The sequence below is a fragment of the Mustela erminea genome, chromosome 6, assembly GCF_009829155.1.
Source record: "Mustela erminea isolate mMusErm1 chromosome 6, mMusErm1.Pri, whole genome shotgun sequence".
NCBI lineage: Eukaryota > Metazoa > Chordata > Mammalia > Carnivora > Mustelidae > Mustela > Mustela erminea.
This window is the reverse complement of record NC_045619.1, coordinates 51,457,356-51,474,530: the sequence shown is the minus strand read 5'-3', so window position 1 is coordinate 51,474,530 and position 17,175 is coordinate 51,457,356. Positions and strand designations below refer to the sequence as shown.

The window sequence follows — 17,175 nt, the reverse complement described above, 5'->3', positions numbered from 1 at the left end:
TGTGATCTTTTGAATCTGGCTTCTTTCACTTAGCATGAACTTCCTCTGTGTTATAGTGTGTACCAGTATTTCATTCCTTTTTATGGTTGGATAGTTTTCCATTCTTTGGTTATACCATCCTGTATTTGTCATTCGCTAGTTGGTGGACTTTGGCTGTTTCCACCTTTTGGCTATTAAGAATAGTGCTGCTCTGAACATTCATGTGTAAGTCTTTGTGTGGACATAGGCTTTAATTTCTCTTGGATATATACAGAGGAACAGAATTGCTGCATCCTATGGCAAGAATACCTAGCTATTTAAGAAACTGCCAAAGTGTTTCTGCATTAGTGCCTGATTTTACATTCCATGCGATTGACTTCTTTGTATGAGTTCTTTCTCTGTAAACTGTAGACTTTTTGCAGACAGCAATCCTGCTTGTAGCCCCTTGTAACTCCAACTGTCAGCATAGAATAGGGTTGTGGTCATTAATGATAATGGTGGTAGTGGGCTGAATGGTGGCTCTGAAGATATTATCCATGTCATAATCTCTGGAACCTGTGAATATGGCCTTATATGGCAAAAGAGGTTAGGAGGAGCTCTTCTTGAGAGGAGGAGCTCATCCTGGAATAAGCAGGTGGGTCCTAAATGCTGTCACAAGTACCATTAAAAGTAGAGAGGGAGATTGCATGCAGATACCCAGAGGAGAAGACTATGTGAATGCACAGAAGAGAGATAAGTGGCCACAAGCCGAGGAATGCTGACAGCTACCAAAAGCTGGAAGAGGCAAAAAAAGAAACTCTTCCTGAGAGCTTCCATAAAGTGTCTGACAACAGACCTGGCCTGACAACACTTCATTTCCACTTGGTGACACTGAGTTTGGACTTCTGGCCTCTGGAGCTGTGAGAATAAATTTCTATTAAGCCGTGAAATTTATGATAATTTGTTACAGCAGCCACAGGAAACTAATACGATTGCTTAAAATGGTGGCTAAATGGAGCAAGAGTCGAAGCCCAAACACGGCATATTGGGGGGGGGGGGTCATAAACATACGCCTGGATCCAGAAGGTAGAGAGGTTTCCAATTCCTTTTGAGTAAACCTTTTTATGAATAAAGTGCATTCACAGACTCATTCAGTCGTTCATTTTCAACCACTGACGTTCTAGGAGCTCTGCTTGACCGCCCTTATTCTATGTGACCATGTTTTTCTTTCCATCTGGGAAGGAATTACATATCAGCCATTTTTGGATGTATTTTATTTTCTCTTGTACCCAAACCAATGTTACTGCCCATAATCGCAGAGTAGATTTTGGAACCAGATTGCCTGTGTTCAAGTACTGGCTTGGCCGCTAGTCAGTTGTGTGGCTCTGGGCATGTCCCTTAGCCTTTTTTGTGCATGGGATCCCTTATCCAAATAATGGAAATAATAATTGTACAAACCTTGTAACCTTTTTGTAAGGATTAAACAGTAAAGGTTTAACAACATTTCTCTCTTTTTTATTTATTTATTTGACACAGAGAGATAGAGAAAATGAGAGAGCGAACACAAGGAGGGGGAGTGGGAGAGGGGGAAGCAGGCTTCTCAGTGAGTAGGGAGCGCCATGCGGGTCTTGATCCCAGCACTCTGGGATCATGACCTGAGCCCAAGGCAGACACTTAATGACTGAGCCACCCAGGTGCCCCGACAACCACCTCTCTTGATGTGTAACATTTGCTAATCTCTGTTGTAAATGCTCCTTCCAGGGACAACTTGAAGCCATCAAAGTAGCATCACTGAATATGGGGTTGGAAAGAGATGCACAGTAACGTACCAGGACATAATATTTCCTCTAACACAGTTACGATGGCTTGAAATAACCTCAAAAATGTATATAATAGTAAAATGTAGAAAAATAATCAGGAAGAGATTAATTTTGAACATTTGTTAACCTTGTTTTTAAAAATAATTTATTTAATTATTTCATCATGACTGTGTTTAACAACTGGCTCATAAATGTCCAAAAATTTAACAACCAACACCTTCTCATGAGCTGGTATAAACTGACTACAGCTTATTTAAATTAATGTATATAAGGAACTTGGGACACAGCCCGGCACACAGCAGATAGTATATAAGTGTTAGCCGATTTCTGCTGCCCCCGCTATTATTTTGACTACTTGAGCTCTATACATGCTGAAATTAAGCATTTTTCTTCATTACCCTACAAAAGCCCTGGCACTGACCCAGGATCCTCTCCTATCCCCAGGGATGACTAATTATTGTTAGAAGAGACCCAAATTTAAGAGCCTGGGCACCCAAGAACAGCACTGAATTGGTAGCAAAACGGAGGACATGATGGTTTCTCCATCTCTTTATCAGAATGTCTGATGCATTCAAAGCAGTTTGGGCTTGGGAGCCAAGTGGTAGGAGTAAAGGAAAGGCCCAGAGGGGGATGAAGAGGGCAACATCTAGCTTTCACACCATTTTAGTGCTCTTGGGTAAGAAATACCAGTCAGCCAGTGGCGGAGTTGAAGCTTGGGTCTCTCCGTTCCAGCCTGCGGTTCTTCCTGGCGCGCCTTGCTCCCTGTTAGTCTTTAGACAGTGACCTTTTGTTCTCTGCCTGACATCTCTACCTCTGATTTAAAGTTGAGTAATATTTAAGAAGACATGGAGATCAAGAATTTATGAATCACTATAAACACAGCCCCAAAGCATGTGACTTGAAGAAGTGCTTTAGCTAGGTAGTTCACACGGGCTCCCCTTGTGTGGGATGTTGCTCAAATAACTAGAAAATTAATTTATTATAATGATCCCTTTATCCTTTGTTGGTGAAACTAATCCCATGAAGTTGTATACTTTTTCTTAAATTTATTTTTATTTTTTAATTTTTTCAAGATTTTATTTATTTATTTGACAGACAGAGATCACAAGTAGGCAGAGAGGCAGGCACAGAGAAAGGGGGAGGCAGGTTCCTTGCCGAGCAGAGAGCCCGATGTGGGGCTTGATCCCAAGACCCTGGGATCATGACCTAAGCCAAAGGCAGAGGCTTTAACCCACTGAACCACCCAGGTGCCCCAGAGTTGTAAACTTTTATCTGAAGTTTTAAAGGACTTAACCATAACCGAAATATTTTTCTAATACTCCTTTAAATGAGTGAAGCTGGAATCTAACAGATCAATTTATTCTGGAATACACAGGGGAAAAATACACAAATTACATAAAACCAGCTGATTTACAAGTTAACCTGGAAGTTCTTTGCATTGTAAGTTTTAAGTTTTAGTTTTCCTTGAATTAGCTCCAAATAGAATAACATTAAAAATTACGAAGGAAAAAAAAAAAGAACATAGTGTAAGTGCTCAACTTCAGACTCAATACTATCTATTCTGGGACTGTGCACCACAAAGTGTGCTGTGTAAAATTTTATTCCCTAGGAAATGCTTTAGGGAAGAAAGCTCTCTCTGATCAAGTAAGTTTGGGGAAGGCTACATATTCATCCGCTCTTGGAAATGCACGAGGCAGGCTAATGTGGTAAAGGCTCTGAGCAGTGATACTAGAAAGACAACTCCCTGATTTCATGAACTCCCCCATCTCAGAGACTTACCTGGCCTCAGAATCTTGTTTTCACATATGTCACGTTAACTTCTTGAACAACTGGGAACAATTTTGGAACCCCCACACTGGGTTATTGTTAGCATTAGTAAATTGGTTTGTGATCTTCAGGAAACTCTGGCCTCAGTTTCTCCTTTGAACTCATAACCCGCTGACAGAGATGCCGTGAACCAAAATTTCCCCAGAAAGCTTCTCTAAAAACTTTGGAATGCTGCTTCTGTGTTTGGCCAAGGTTCATCACCAGAAAGCCACCTTCTTGGTTCTCCTGTGAGAACTCCATTCTGTAACAACTCTCAGTAAAGCACTTCCACAAGATGCCCACATAGACGCGGACGCTGGGTGAGAGGCCAGGGAAGCTAGAACTTGCTTCAATTTCAACCTGATGCTTTGTTTCAAAGGTCCTGCTTTTTTCTTCTTCTGAAGGCACAACTGCTAGTAATTTCCTTTAGCTCATTTGTAGCCACTTACATGGAGACAAGTTGTCATGGAATTACCTATGTCCACATTATCGTTTCAAGGCTGACTTAAATGTGAGGCCAGGATGACTGGAGCCTTAAGGCTCATCTCGGTTTATTCCTCTGCTGCCTTTCCAGTCTGGGTTCAGTTTAGAAACCAGGTAGTACGTAATCTAAAACAAGCCAGGGCAGAATGTCCACATGACTGAAGAGCAGAGTAGCTTTAAAACTCCAGTAGGTTACTTGGGAGTTTAGCTCTTGTGACACAAGCCGAGGATTCATTAATCAACATGACACCCAATGGACTAGGGGCCCAGAACTTCGCTTCTGCTCCTTCCCAGAGTGTTTTAGGCTTAAAGAGGAGCAAATACCCATCTTTACAAAGTAGAAAATCATCACAAATTAGTTTTGGGTGTTTCCTTGAAGTGAGGGCTTTTCGGGATATTTGTCTTTGGGGTTTCTGGAGAGTGTCAGAAGGCTCTTCACCAAATCAAGCCTCCCTGGGAGGAGATGAACTTCATTTCTAAAACAAAGCTTTCGATCCCAATTCCAGCCAGATTACTGCCTTCGGTCTTCTAATAAAGAACAGCAGTTATAACTTGGAAAAACCCAAGATTATCGTTTTGGTTAAAGGAGATTGTTCACAAAATTCTGAAAAATATCTTTCCCTTGTGAGCTCTAACTGCAAGCTGCAAATCTTTCCTAACTGGGAAATGAGGTTCAAAGAACTTGACTAGACTGAAGTATAAAGCAATACATTTTTTCTCCCTTAATTTGCCCCATATTTTCTTCCCTATTTTTGTGTTTGTGGTATGAATGCAGTAGTGAGGCAGTAAATGGTTACTGACTAAACTGGTCTGATGGTGAATGAGTCTTCCACTCTCAAGGCTTAGGTTTTGAAGTTGAGAGAGGGACAGGCACGGAAGAGCTTATCTGGCCAGTGCCTTAGGAGAGGAAGATGTTTTGCATTTTACCTAGACTTCCTTGTCCACGGACCTAAGAACTTGCACCTGGTCAGGGCCAGCTTCATGGATGTGTGAACTGTGCTGTTGCACAGGGCCCTTGCTTGGAGAAAGACCCCAGGCTTAATGCCCTGTGGTCATCATGGTGATATTCTTAATGCTTTTTGAACAAGGGGCCCCATATTTTCATCTTGCATTGGGCCCCTCTAATGAGACAGCTAGTCTCTGTGTGGATTATTGATGACAAAGGCTCTCCACTTTCCTCTTGCTCTTCTCTCTCCCGCCTATAGCCCCTGACTCAGCCTCAAGACCATGCTCAGTGTCATGGTCAATGGAGTGGGAAGCTGATACTCACTCTGTTGTGAGTCAACTTTCAGTGGTCCTCCTGTGCATCATATGGATTATTTGTCATCTCAGAGTGGCCTTCTCTTGGTCTGGACTTTGGAGAAATGCCAGGTAATTCCAACAGCTGTGCCAGCCAAACATGATCAGAAAGGGAATTGTGTTACCTAGGAAAAGCTTTGTAATACCAAAGCTTAATAAAAACTATTTTTCCTGTGTAATTTCTAGATTCTTATTAACAATAAACCAGTAAATAGGTGCAAAATCAATTTCCACTGGAGTTTATATTAGAATTTTTAAAAAAGTCTTACTGAACACCTGAATACTTTGTTTTATGATGTCCGTTTCCTGTAGATTGTTTCTATTTTTTTTATGTTGAGCCATCTGGAGGACATTTATTCAATAGGCTTATGAAACTGTTATATTTGCCCCACTTGCATAAACTGCCTAAAAATTATGATGATGAAACCCCTGTCTTTGGATAGTCCTTTGTTTTCTCTCCTTTTCTTTCCTTTTTATTGCCTCAGGAAATTCTTCTGAAATGGCCATGTTTCTCATTTAACTAATTTAAAAATTGCTCACCTCACTGTGTTCTCTCTTCTTCCCTTACTTTGGTAGAAATGCTGTTATGAAACTGCACTTTACTGTGATGATTTGTGCCTTCTTGAAGAGCATGGAAAGAAATAGTTCTACCTGTGGCTACTCAGTCTATATGACTGAGTCATGTGTCATGCGTGACCCTCTGACCTCCTTGTGAGAACCCACAGGAGACATTGTTCCCCACTTTTGGTTAGAGTTGGTGGAAGGGCTAGCTCATCTGGGGGTGATGCCAAGCCCAGCAAGCTAGAATTGCATCCTAAGGGTCACTGGACAGGGAATGAGATGGGAAAAAAAATCTTGTTACCAAAGTTTCTTTTAGGAGGGGTACTATATATGGTTGCAGGGAATACTTTGAGAAGCCACTTGGGGAGGAGCTAAGAATTTCCAGGAGCATGATCAAGTAAACAGTACACTCTGTAAACTTCCTCTGAGCATCTTGGCTGGATTGAACTGGAGAGTTTTGTTTGCTGGGTGGGGCATGGAATTTTAGGACCGGAGACAAACTGCCTGGGATACTGGATGAGAAGTTGAACCCTGTCAGGAACCCTTTTTTTTTTTTTTAAAACCTCTTTAAGCAGCTCCTTGTAAATAAATGTGGTAGAGGTTTTTCTTTTAAAAGATATCTTCTTTTTTTTTTTTAAATTTTATTTTTATATTTGACAGAGAGAGAGACAATGAGAGAGGGAATACAAGCAGGGGAGTGGAAGAGGGAAAAGCAGGTTCCCCACTGAGCAGGGCTCGATCCCAGGACCCTGGGATCATGACCGGAGCTGAAGGCAGCTGCTTAACCAACTGAGCCACCCAGGCACCCCATATATGGAAGAGATATTTTAAAAACTATCGGCTTTAAAGCAGTTTTCCTACAGACCTTCCTATCTTAATCCAGCCCTAATATAAGTGTCTTATGCAGTTTAACTTATCCTGAGCAACTAGTTAGTTTTTGTGTTTACAGTTTTGGGACTCATAACCAGCCCCAATTTCCTCCTGGAGGCGGCTGGAGCAGGGCCCAATTTTATCTTGCCAGACTGTATACATCTTCTCAGACCACCTTAACTCCTCACTCTTTTAACTTTTAAAGTATTGTTTAGAGGTATTTTATATAAATACTCTCCTCTTCTTTCAGGGGAGGTGGGGGGAGGAGCGGAGGGAGAGGGAGAGAAAATCCCAAGCAGGCTCCAGGCTCAGCCCAGAGTCCAATGCAGGGCTCAGTCTCATGACCCTGAGATCATGACCTGAGCTGAAATCAAGAGTTGGAGGCTCAACTGAGCCACCCAGGCACCCCTCCTCCTCTTTCTCTTCTTTCTCTTCTTCTTCCTCTCCCTTCTTCTCTTTTGTGGTTACTTCAGAAGAGTAACAGCAATTATTTCATATCCCATATCATTGGTATTTGTTGTGATTCTACACAACCTGACAAAGTAACCAAAGGGCGTATTTTGGATGAAGATTCATAATGCACACAGGGGAAGAAGATCAATTTGCCAAATAAATAAATAAATGAATAAACTAAAGGCTATACCCTGTTGTACAAATAAACATAGACACAGAAAAGCAGCAAATGGTATTAACTATACAGGATCTAAAGACACAATAAAGGGGCACCTGGGTGGCTCAGTCATTAAGTGTCTACATTCAGCTTAGGTCATGATGTCAGGGGCCTGGGATCAGGCCCTGCTTGGAGCCACTGCATCAGGCTCTCTACTCTGGAGGGAGACTCCTTCTCCCTCTCCCTCTGCCCTCCCAACCCTTGCTCATGCATTCTCTCTCTCTCCCTTTCAAATAAGTCAATAAAATCTTTAAAACAAAATAAAGACACAATAAAACACAAGTGAATTGTATTGCACTTTACCAGATAAAGCCATTATGTATATTTATATTAAAAGTAATTCAATATAGAATTAATACTATTCACTTATAGTAAAACTAATAATCAACAAATTATCAGACTAACATCCTAATAACAGTACTTCTAGTGCCTATCAGACATTTCCACCAAGATGTCCCAAAGACACATTAAGCTCAATATATTCAGTACCAAACTCAGCATCTCTGGAAACCCTCACCACTGCCCATACTTCTTCCTCCTTAGTCACTTACATCACCATTTGGATTCCTGTCTAGAACCCTGCATTCACCCAGTGACCCAGTCCCTTGCTTATGATTGAAATCCTTCTTAACTGCAGACTCTGATTCTAAAGCCATTTCAGCTTCCTCTCGCTCCTCTTAGCCCGAGTTCTCCTATGGGTGTGTACCCCCGGGTGTGCATAAAACTATCTTCTGGATAAATGGAGAAAATGTTAGAGCTTCTACTTATATTTTTATCTCTTCAACATATCTGGTTTTTTAAAAGCATACCAGTTAAATATGTAAATAAATAATAGTCACATGTAGGAGTATGTGCTCAGAAATTTCTAATGAAATATGATTGGTTAGGAGTCAGAATGGTTTGGAGATGACCCATGTAGACTATCGTGGTTTGTCACACTGCCTTCAATCTAACTTCCCGCCATTTTATTACTCATCCACGAGGTAAAAAGTGCTTGGAATAAACTAAGTACTGTATAAGTATTAGCTATTAGTAGTAGCATCCTATCCCTAAACTTAACTTTCTGTCACCGTCTTAAACCCTCATTATCAAGCATCTGGATTTTTACTTCAAAGTCTTAAATCAGTTGTTTTTCATACTGGGATTCCCATGGTGAGCTCCTTGGCTCTTGGCCTGCTCCTCCAAGTCTGTGTGAACAGAAGCTGGGACTCTAGGCTCTGGCTAGTTAGAAGAGGAAGACTGCCGTGGCCCTGCACCATGAAAAGACATGTTCACTCTGCATCCAGCTTTTCCCTTGATCACTTCCCATGACACGTCACATTCCTGGACCACACAAGTCGTTAGGCCACTGCCCAGCAAAAGAAGAACATATAGGCTTTGGATTATCTATAACATAAAGTCCACATTTCCTTGGCAGGATGAGGAGACTAAAATATATTGGACAGTACCTGCTTGGGATTTGTGGAGTTTTGTGTTCTACTGCATTTGCTGAGAAAAAAGGAGGGGGAACCACCTTGTGCGAATTCTCCAGAATCAGGTGACATGAATTCAAACCTGTCCCACTCGAGTGTGATCTTGGATAAATTACTATGTATCTTCCTACCTCAGTTTTCTTATATATAAAAGGGCAAAATGATACCTGCCTCAACTGATTGTAAGATAACACGCTATCATGTTCTTGGGAACCAATAGTTTTTCATAAATGGTAGCTCTTGTCATTTGCAACATTCTGACACTATAAGAAAGTCTTAGAAAGTCTCCCTCTGAAGGGATATTTAACACATTCTAGTGAAGAGACAACGTCTAAAAACCAATGCCAACTAAATGAGAGCTGACAAACATGGGAAGGTCTCCGGCAGGGCTCAGAGTGTAGCTGGGGGAGAGGCCTGGGAGGGACAGGTGGGCCTGGGGAGCCCGACTGGGTCAGAGAATAGAATCTCTTCTGTTTTTTATGATTCTGCAGAGTTTTCTTCGTAACCAACTTTATTTCCACTCACTGCAACTCATTGACACCGACTTTATTTCCATAAGATTGCACATGCACAGACCACTCCATACAACCCTCAGAAAACTAAAGCAGCACCTTTATTTTATACAAACAGTATAAAATGTTCGTTATGTAAGAGCTGTGTTTTTACAATATATTATATTGCTTCAAGCCAATGCCAAAAGTCCATACGTTATAGTCCCTATTTTATTTTGTTTACAATATATTATATTGTTAAATGCCACTGCCACCATGTTCTTTCTCTCTCTCTCTTTCTTTCTCTTTCTTTCAATACTGAATTCTCTGGAATCATGGTAAGGTCAAAATTTGGTCAAAATATGGTGTATTGAGAGTTTAAGAACAAGAGGAACTTTAAAAATGTGACAAATGTCTAAACCCATGACAGTAAAATTAGAAATGTTGTAACTTCAACACGGTTAACTGCTCCATCCAAACCCTTGATTTATGCATTTCTGTTCCATGTCCAGTGTTCCCCAGGCCCTCGACACCATGAGTACATTGTAATTTTGGAAATTATTCGCCAGCTACACAACTGAAAAGACACAATTTTAACCTGATCAACTGACATAACATCTAATCTGTCCCAAAGCACTGAAACAAGAAATCTATACCATCCCGCTACAGACATACTTAGAAAACTTAAAAGGAAGAGTAAATATCAGCTCAGTGATTTATAATGAAGCTAATAAAATTCAGGCCAGTATTCTTAACTGTAATGAACATTATTTGAACATTCAACACATGAAAGGTTAACAAAGGCTATGAACTTAGTGTAACTTAAAACGTTTCAGATGTCGGAGTTCACCAGATGTAATTGGATTCAGGTGGATCCTGCCGCTCCTCAGCCTTTTTAAGTGAAGGCGTGTGCTGCCCCAGCCGGGTGCCTGCTGGCCTCAGGGCATGCATGAGGCGGGCTCCGTACCCTGTAAAATTATTCACAGCTTAAAAGAAAAGAAACTACAAAAACAGGCTCTTCAGATTCATTACTAACCATTCAAATGAAATCCATTTTCCTTTTTCAACCCAGAGTAGACCACAGCCACCACAAAAAGCCACCTGAATGAAGAGATGTTACAGGTTCAAGGTCTCTGCTAAAAAAGGAACCTATTTTAGGAATGCCATCAAATCTGGCTTCCATCAAAGCTCTGACTCCCTATAGATTTTGGCTATGCAGAAACTCTTGATGCAAAGTTTGGATGGATGGGGTCGAATGAAGGATTTTCTCCACCCAAGGTCTGGTAAGGATCTGGCACTGAGGTCCCCATAGCAGGGATGTTCCTGCAGAGGATCTGATCATTTTCACTGCAATTGCAAATCCAGCCTCGATTATATTGTTCTGGAACACTCCCCACTGTTCTTCTCTTCATAGTGATCGCACAATCAAGTGTGGCGACTGCACTTACACAAAATGGGAATTTTGTGAGAACTAAGGACCTCCACCCTGCCTTTTAGAGAAGGGTTATGATTTGAACAGACTCCTTATCCAAGGGGATTTGTCAGTTTCAGTCATGGTGGGCATCTATCCATTTCCAGCTTAGTTGTAAGTGGACAGTAATACTAAGTTCCATAGCTTCAGACCTCCCTTTCTCCTACTTGCCAATTTCTAGAGGTGCTTGAGGCACTGACTCCTTTCTCCTGATTTCCTAAAAGGGATCCAAGGGGGCAATCACATTTTTAAAAATCTGCCTCCATCTTCCTGTGCATTAAAGTCGAGTTTGGCATTCCATTTGTTCCCTGTGGTTTTTAAATGCAAGCATGCCATTAAGTAACTACTGAGAACAGAATACTTTGTTCCCGAATGTGTTTCTCTGAATTATCAGTATGTAGGCTGGTAGCTCAAGGAACAGCCAGAACATGAGCCAACAATGCGCTGGAGTAAATCCTTACCCTGCTGTTCTCCCCGCCACCCATGAAGTCCGAACCTCCCTGCTGGCGAGGGTGAGCCTCAGCCGGGAAGTCTGTCTCCAATGTCCTCCTCCCCACTAACACGTCTGGGTGCCTGAGACCTCCCAAAGTGTCACCTCTCTGGGAGTCTGTTCTCTCCAGCACTCCATGCCTCCGACCTTCCTTGTCACCTCCCCGTGGTCAAAATAAATCTCTTTCTTTCCGCCTGATTCTCTAAGCTCATGTACAAAATGGCTGGGTGGCCTCTCCTGGACACCACATTTGCATTTTAATCAGGCGCTGGGGCATCATCTTGAGGCAATGCCGTGAGCTGAGGGTACATCGATGACAAAACTCTCAGCAGCAGGTCGAGCAGTGGGGGTGCATGGGGGCTGGCAGTCCAGTCCGAATTGCTCATCGATGCTACTCAAGGGCCCCTGACTTGCCTTCTTTTTGGTGATGTGACTGGTTTATCAGCAGGAACTACTCTCTTGCCATCACTCTTGGTCACCAGGTCCCAAATGTGGGTCCTAGAGGAGCTTTGCAACTGATGTCTGGGATGTATAGTGTGACCTCAGCCCATCCCTAGGCTGGAGGATGTCTCAAAAGTTACTTGCATCCTGAGTTAAGGGTGGCATAAAAAATTTGGTTTACTCTTTCCCCAAGTATCTCTTGAAATGGTTAGTTTTCTGCAGTTCTTTTAGTCCAAAAAAAGCTTCTCCCAAGTGTGTCCCTGTAGGGATACATTTAGCCATTACTACCTGTGGAAAGAACTATTTTCCAGAAGAGCCGAACTTCTGGTTAAGCTACACCCACCTGAAGCCAATTCAATCTACCATCCAGTCAACGTAGCATGTGACAAGACTCAAGTCAATGGCTTAGTGTAGCACAGACCAGACACCAACTTGCCTTAAAACCAACAAACAAAAAAGCATGTATACCTACATATAAATGAATTAGATATACACCATAATAATATAATGTGAACATTATAAAATACACACAAAAATTAGAGCTTTGAGATTGAGATATATATTTATATATAAACTTATATATAAATATAATAAAATAACAAAAAATATAAAACTATTGTCAAACCTGTCTTTTCCATCCACCTAGCTGATAACTTCCATACTCCCTGGGCTGCATAGACCACCCTTTGGAAACCGTGGCTCTAGAAAAATATCTGCTGTGAAGGTGATCTGTGCAATTTGTGTCCATTATTTTGGAAACTGACTGTGATAGGCACAAGGTGAACTTCAGCGTTTGAAGGTTATTGGATGACTGAAGCCTGCCTTCCTTCAAAGGCAAGGTGGACTGTGGGCCCAAGCTTAGGAGACGGAACGCTAGCCCCACCAGGTGGGGCATTTTCTGTCGTCTCACTGACAGGTCTCCAGTGCCTGGATTCTTGCTTGGAACAGAGAAGATCTCAATCAAAATGAAATGGTTGAATTGAATCAGTTTCATTTTGTGCCGAAAACAGACCAGTGGTTTATCATCTCTACAGCTAGCTCATTTTTGGTAGTCAGTAAATTTTAAAATACACAACTCCATACTCCCTAGACCTTTCCTTTCTTTCCTTCTTTTTTCTTTCTTTTGTTTTTCTGCCTCAAAAGAACTTATTTGAAACATATCACAACCAATAACATTTAGTAATCTTTAAGAGCAAAAGTCTTCATGTTTTATACGCTCATGGGTAGATCTTAAAGATAAAATCAGAGCCAAATAGATCTATATATTTGGTTTAGACTCTCATACTTGTTATCTCTTTCATAGTTACCACACTGTATTACCAAATCAACCTGAATTACTGATTTAACTTAGAAAAGTGGAGCTATTTTACAAATGTGGTGATAATTTGCACAGCTGCATTGCCCTTAGACTCTAAAACTTAGGCTCAAAGGGTTAGAGAGTTGAGGGGGCCAGGGACGAGCCCTGGGGACAGGAGGCAAACATGGGAAGCAGGGCTGAGTTACGGGTCATCTATCAGCTGCGGGAGCCAAGATAGGCTCGAGGTGCACTCTCCAGACACTTCCCACTCACTTTTATTGCAGTGTCTTCCGTGCCAGCCTTCCTGACATTGGCACTTGCTGGGCTCATGACAGGTTCCGTGGGTACCGCAGCCAGGCTCACAGACCGCTAGAACCGGAGGAGATAGAAAGTGTTTCCTGAGCTTTCACTGTTCAACAGAATTAGTTGCCTTTCCTGCAGTTCTTTAGAATGTATTAGTTTGGGCTTCATCCCCTTTTGTTGTTTTGTTGTTGTTGTTGATTTTTCTAAGCCAATCTCAAGCTCTAAGTCAGTTTGGGACTTTTTGAAAAAAGGCCTGAGAGAGATGGTAAACTAAGCTTGATGCTTCTGAGTCACAAAAGATGCTCAGTAGGACTCGGAAACTGTTGGAATGGAAGCTCATTTTCCTTAAGAAAACCCCCAATAGTTAAAAAGCTGAGTTGCTCATGTGTGAATGTGTCCGTGTTTTCACATGCATGGATTTCATACAGTGTCTTTGTTCTAGAGAAAGGGAACATAGATGTCCTTGAGACAGGTTCATGGTGATGCTTAGGCAACATGCAAGAGGCCCAGAAGTTGTGTAGGAGGAGATCCCCGAGCTCGAGCTGATTCTGTGGTACTTACTGATTCTGGGTACTTACGCTTGGAACAGAGGTCTCCTTGGTAACCTTTGGAGCACTTACATTTGCTTTTACCAATGCATTTACCTCCATTTCGACAGGGCTGCGGGCATTTGCCTGAAACAGAGAAGGATGCAGATAAGCCAGGAACTCAGTGCTTCATTCAGAGATATTCACGTTTTTCAAGGGAATTGCAGGGCTTTGAGAGGATAAATACTTTTAGATGGCACCGATTCCCATTTATTTCAGACCTGCTCTGGCTTTGATACCATTGGAGTTTCATTCTTAGAACAAACGGGTTAGTATTTTCACTTGTGATTTCTAATGGATATCTGTTACGATAAATGTGTTGCCCACATGCTATGTGTATATAACTTTTTTGGTAAGCAGAATAAAATTCTGTTTCGCAAACACTTGTAATTTAAGATACAGTACAGGTTAAGATGTGAATAAACCGCCAAGTGATCTTCTCTCTGAGTTCTGACTTTGAATGCCACTCTTTCTAAAAGCAGACCTACACCTGTGCCCAGCGGTATCTTTCCTAGCCGAGGATTCTCCAGAGAGCAGGGCTTGCATGCAGAGAGTTTCTTTGTTAAAGTGATCCTAGGAAACCAGAATGGGGGGACAGGGAGAGGAAAGAATGGAAGGAAGGAAAGCCAACACAAAAGTGTGTGTGTGGGTTGGTCATCACTATAGGCAACCAGGCTCTATCCTGTGCGATTCTTCTGAGAGGCCGTGGACACTGCACCTTCAAGTCACTCTTAAGAAGAGAGAGGGGAACATTTGTTCATTGGCACCTGTCTTCCACTGGTTGAGGGTCACCCTATGGAATGACTTCCTCACACCTCCAGTATGCCCCTATGTGAGTGCTGACTGATTTTGTAAGACTCATAAGAGTCTCTGGGTAGAAAGCAGAAGAAGTGTGGAGCAACTAAGATGGGGTACCATGAGGTTATGCCACCCAAAACAGGTTTGCACAGCAGTGACTGGAGTGAAAAGCGGGCTGAGAGGAGATATGAAGTAGGGCACCAAAGAGGCCCCATACCACACCAATGCTTTTTTTTCTAGAATGTCTTAGGGCCTCAAAATACATCATTCTTTCTTTTATGTCGGTGCCAAATGAGAATTGCTAATGTTTTCACAGCTCTTTGGGCTACAGGATTTTAGAGCTGCAGTAGAGCCTTAGATGTAAAAATGAAAAAATGATAGTCTTTTATTCCAGAAGCTATTTATTCTCCCTCTGCAATCTAGAATTTGCCATTCAAGGCTGGGTGATTTGAAGAAGTAGAAGAAAAAGGGTGGGTCACCCAGAGCTGACTACATCCCGTGACTAGCATGATGGCATTCCAGAGAGAGCAAATACCCATTAGGTTTTGGGAGTGAAGGGATTTGGATTTTTTTTTTTTTATTGTTGTTCTTTTTCTTTTTTTTTTACATTCCAGCAGGATACTCATTACAAAGGTCTCAATACATAAGGGGAAGAAATGAAATCTTTATCATAAAACATACTTTTATTCTCTAAGCTCTTCTTTTTATGGTCAAAAGAGCCTTCAAATGAAGTGAGCTACCCTATGTTTTACGAGCAAGCGCTATGTTTGATAAACATAAATTCCATATGCAAATTATTTTGCTGAAACACTTTACTTCTCTTTTCACTTATTCAAAAGGACCTTCTCCAATGTATAAATTCAGCAAAGCAACATTTAGCCATTGTGCAGACAATAGAGACATAATATTGAGATGTTAGAGTCTCTCAAAAACCTGGAATGCCATTATACCTTTAAGTTTTTCTGATGCAGGGATGTTCTAGAAACAGGCATCAAATGACCTTAATAATAGAATACTACCTTTTCACTGATTATTAAATATTCAAAAGTGTCCTTTTTGCTAAGACAATGCTAGAATAACATTTACTATTTGGTCAAGATCCCAAGTCTTACCTAAAGCAAAGGAATGCCTAACTCAATTTCCATTTGTATCAATGAAATATCTGACCTCACCATATATACCAAATTGGATCCTCTCACAGTATTCTGCCATGCACTTGGGTTTTTCAAGTCAACAAGATGCGGGACAATAACCCTATGCCAGAAAAGATAGTACTTATTGTGAAATACTTGGTGACACCAATTTCCCCACATTCAATGAGAGGTCAACTTGGTAGCCAGGGATATCACAGAGAATGACTGGTAGAGAGAACCTTTTCATTGCTTCCATGGGCCTTTTTGTTTTCTTTATCAGAGGGAAGTGAGAGTGTTTGGGTTCACCACTGCCAGGAATAAGGACATTCTCTCTTGGTTATCACACAGCAGAAATGTGACTACAGGCGACTGTCCCAAGGCCATTCCAAATCAAATCTTATGGAGCCAAAGCCTCATGAAGGTGTGACTTTAAAAATCAGAATCCTCTAAGTGTCTTTAATGTTGACTCTCTTTTCCTGAAAATATTTCACAATAAATTTTATCCATTGGACAGTGGAAAAGTAAGCCAACTTGAAAGATTACACATTTTTACCCAGAACAGACTAAACATTGCCTGAAGACAAACAAATTTTACTAAGTTTATATGTTAGCATTTTACTATAACCAGTGAGTGGGGGGGTCCGGGGAGAACAATGAGTTAGGGATTGACAAAATAAGGACATTAAACTTCCTCTGCCCATTGGATTGTAGGATAACTTAAATGTGTGACTCTGCTTCACATAGAAAACCAACAAAAATGATTTATAACAAAAAAAATGATTTATAACAGTGCCAACAACTATCATCTCTGGGTCTTAGGATTATAGGTGATTTTTAATTGTTTTATTCGGTATTCTAAATTTTTTTATAAAAAGTATTTTATACGGAGGACTATTTTTTTTAGTCCCATAGATTTCATTTTATTTTTTATTTTTTTAAATTATATTCAGTGAGCCAACATATAGTACATCATTAGTTTTTCATGTAGTGTTCAACAATTTATTAGTTGTGTATAACACCCACTGCACATCACAATAGGTGCCTTCCTTAATACTCTTCAGCAGGCTACCCCATCACCCCACCCTCCTCCCTTCTGTAACCCTCAGTTTGTTTCCTGAATTCCAGGGTCTCTCACGGTTTGTCTCCTTCTCTGATTTCTTCCCCTTCATTTTTCCCTCCCTTCCCCTGTGGTCCTCCATACTATTCTTATGTCCCCCATATGACT

The 17,175-nt window shown here is 41.3% G+C and overlaps 1 protein-coding gene across 1 annotated transcript in view; it reads right to left on the bottom strand.

Moving 5' to 3' along the window:
* Positions 1–9,533: 9,533 nt before the first annotated feature.
* Positions 9,534–17,175, bottom strand: part of WIF1 (WNT inhibitory factor 1) — a 67,837-nt gene continuing 60,195 nt past the window's right edge. Inside the window, exons 8-10 of the mRNA XM_032347150.1 lie at positions 14,011–14,106; positions 13,403–13,498; positions 9,534–10,398 (exon numbers count right to left, since the gene is read on the bottom strand). Coding sequence (XP_032203041.1) covers positions 10,277–10,398; positions 13,403–13,498; positions 14,011–14,106 — 314 coding nt within the window. The 3' untranslated portion in view covers positions 9,534–10,276. The remainder of the gene's footprint in view (positions 10,399–13,402; positions 13,499–14,010; positions 14,107–17,175) is intronic.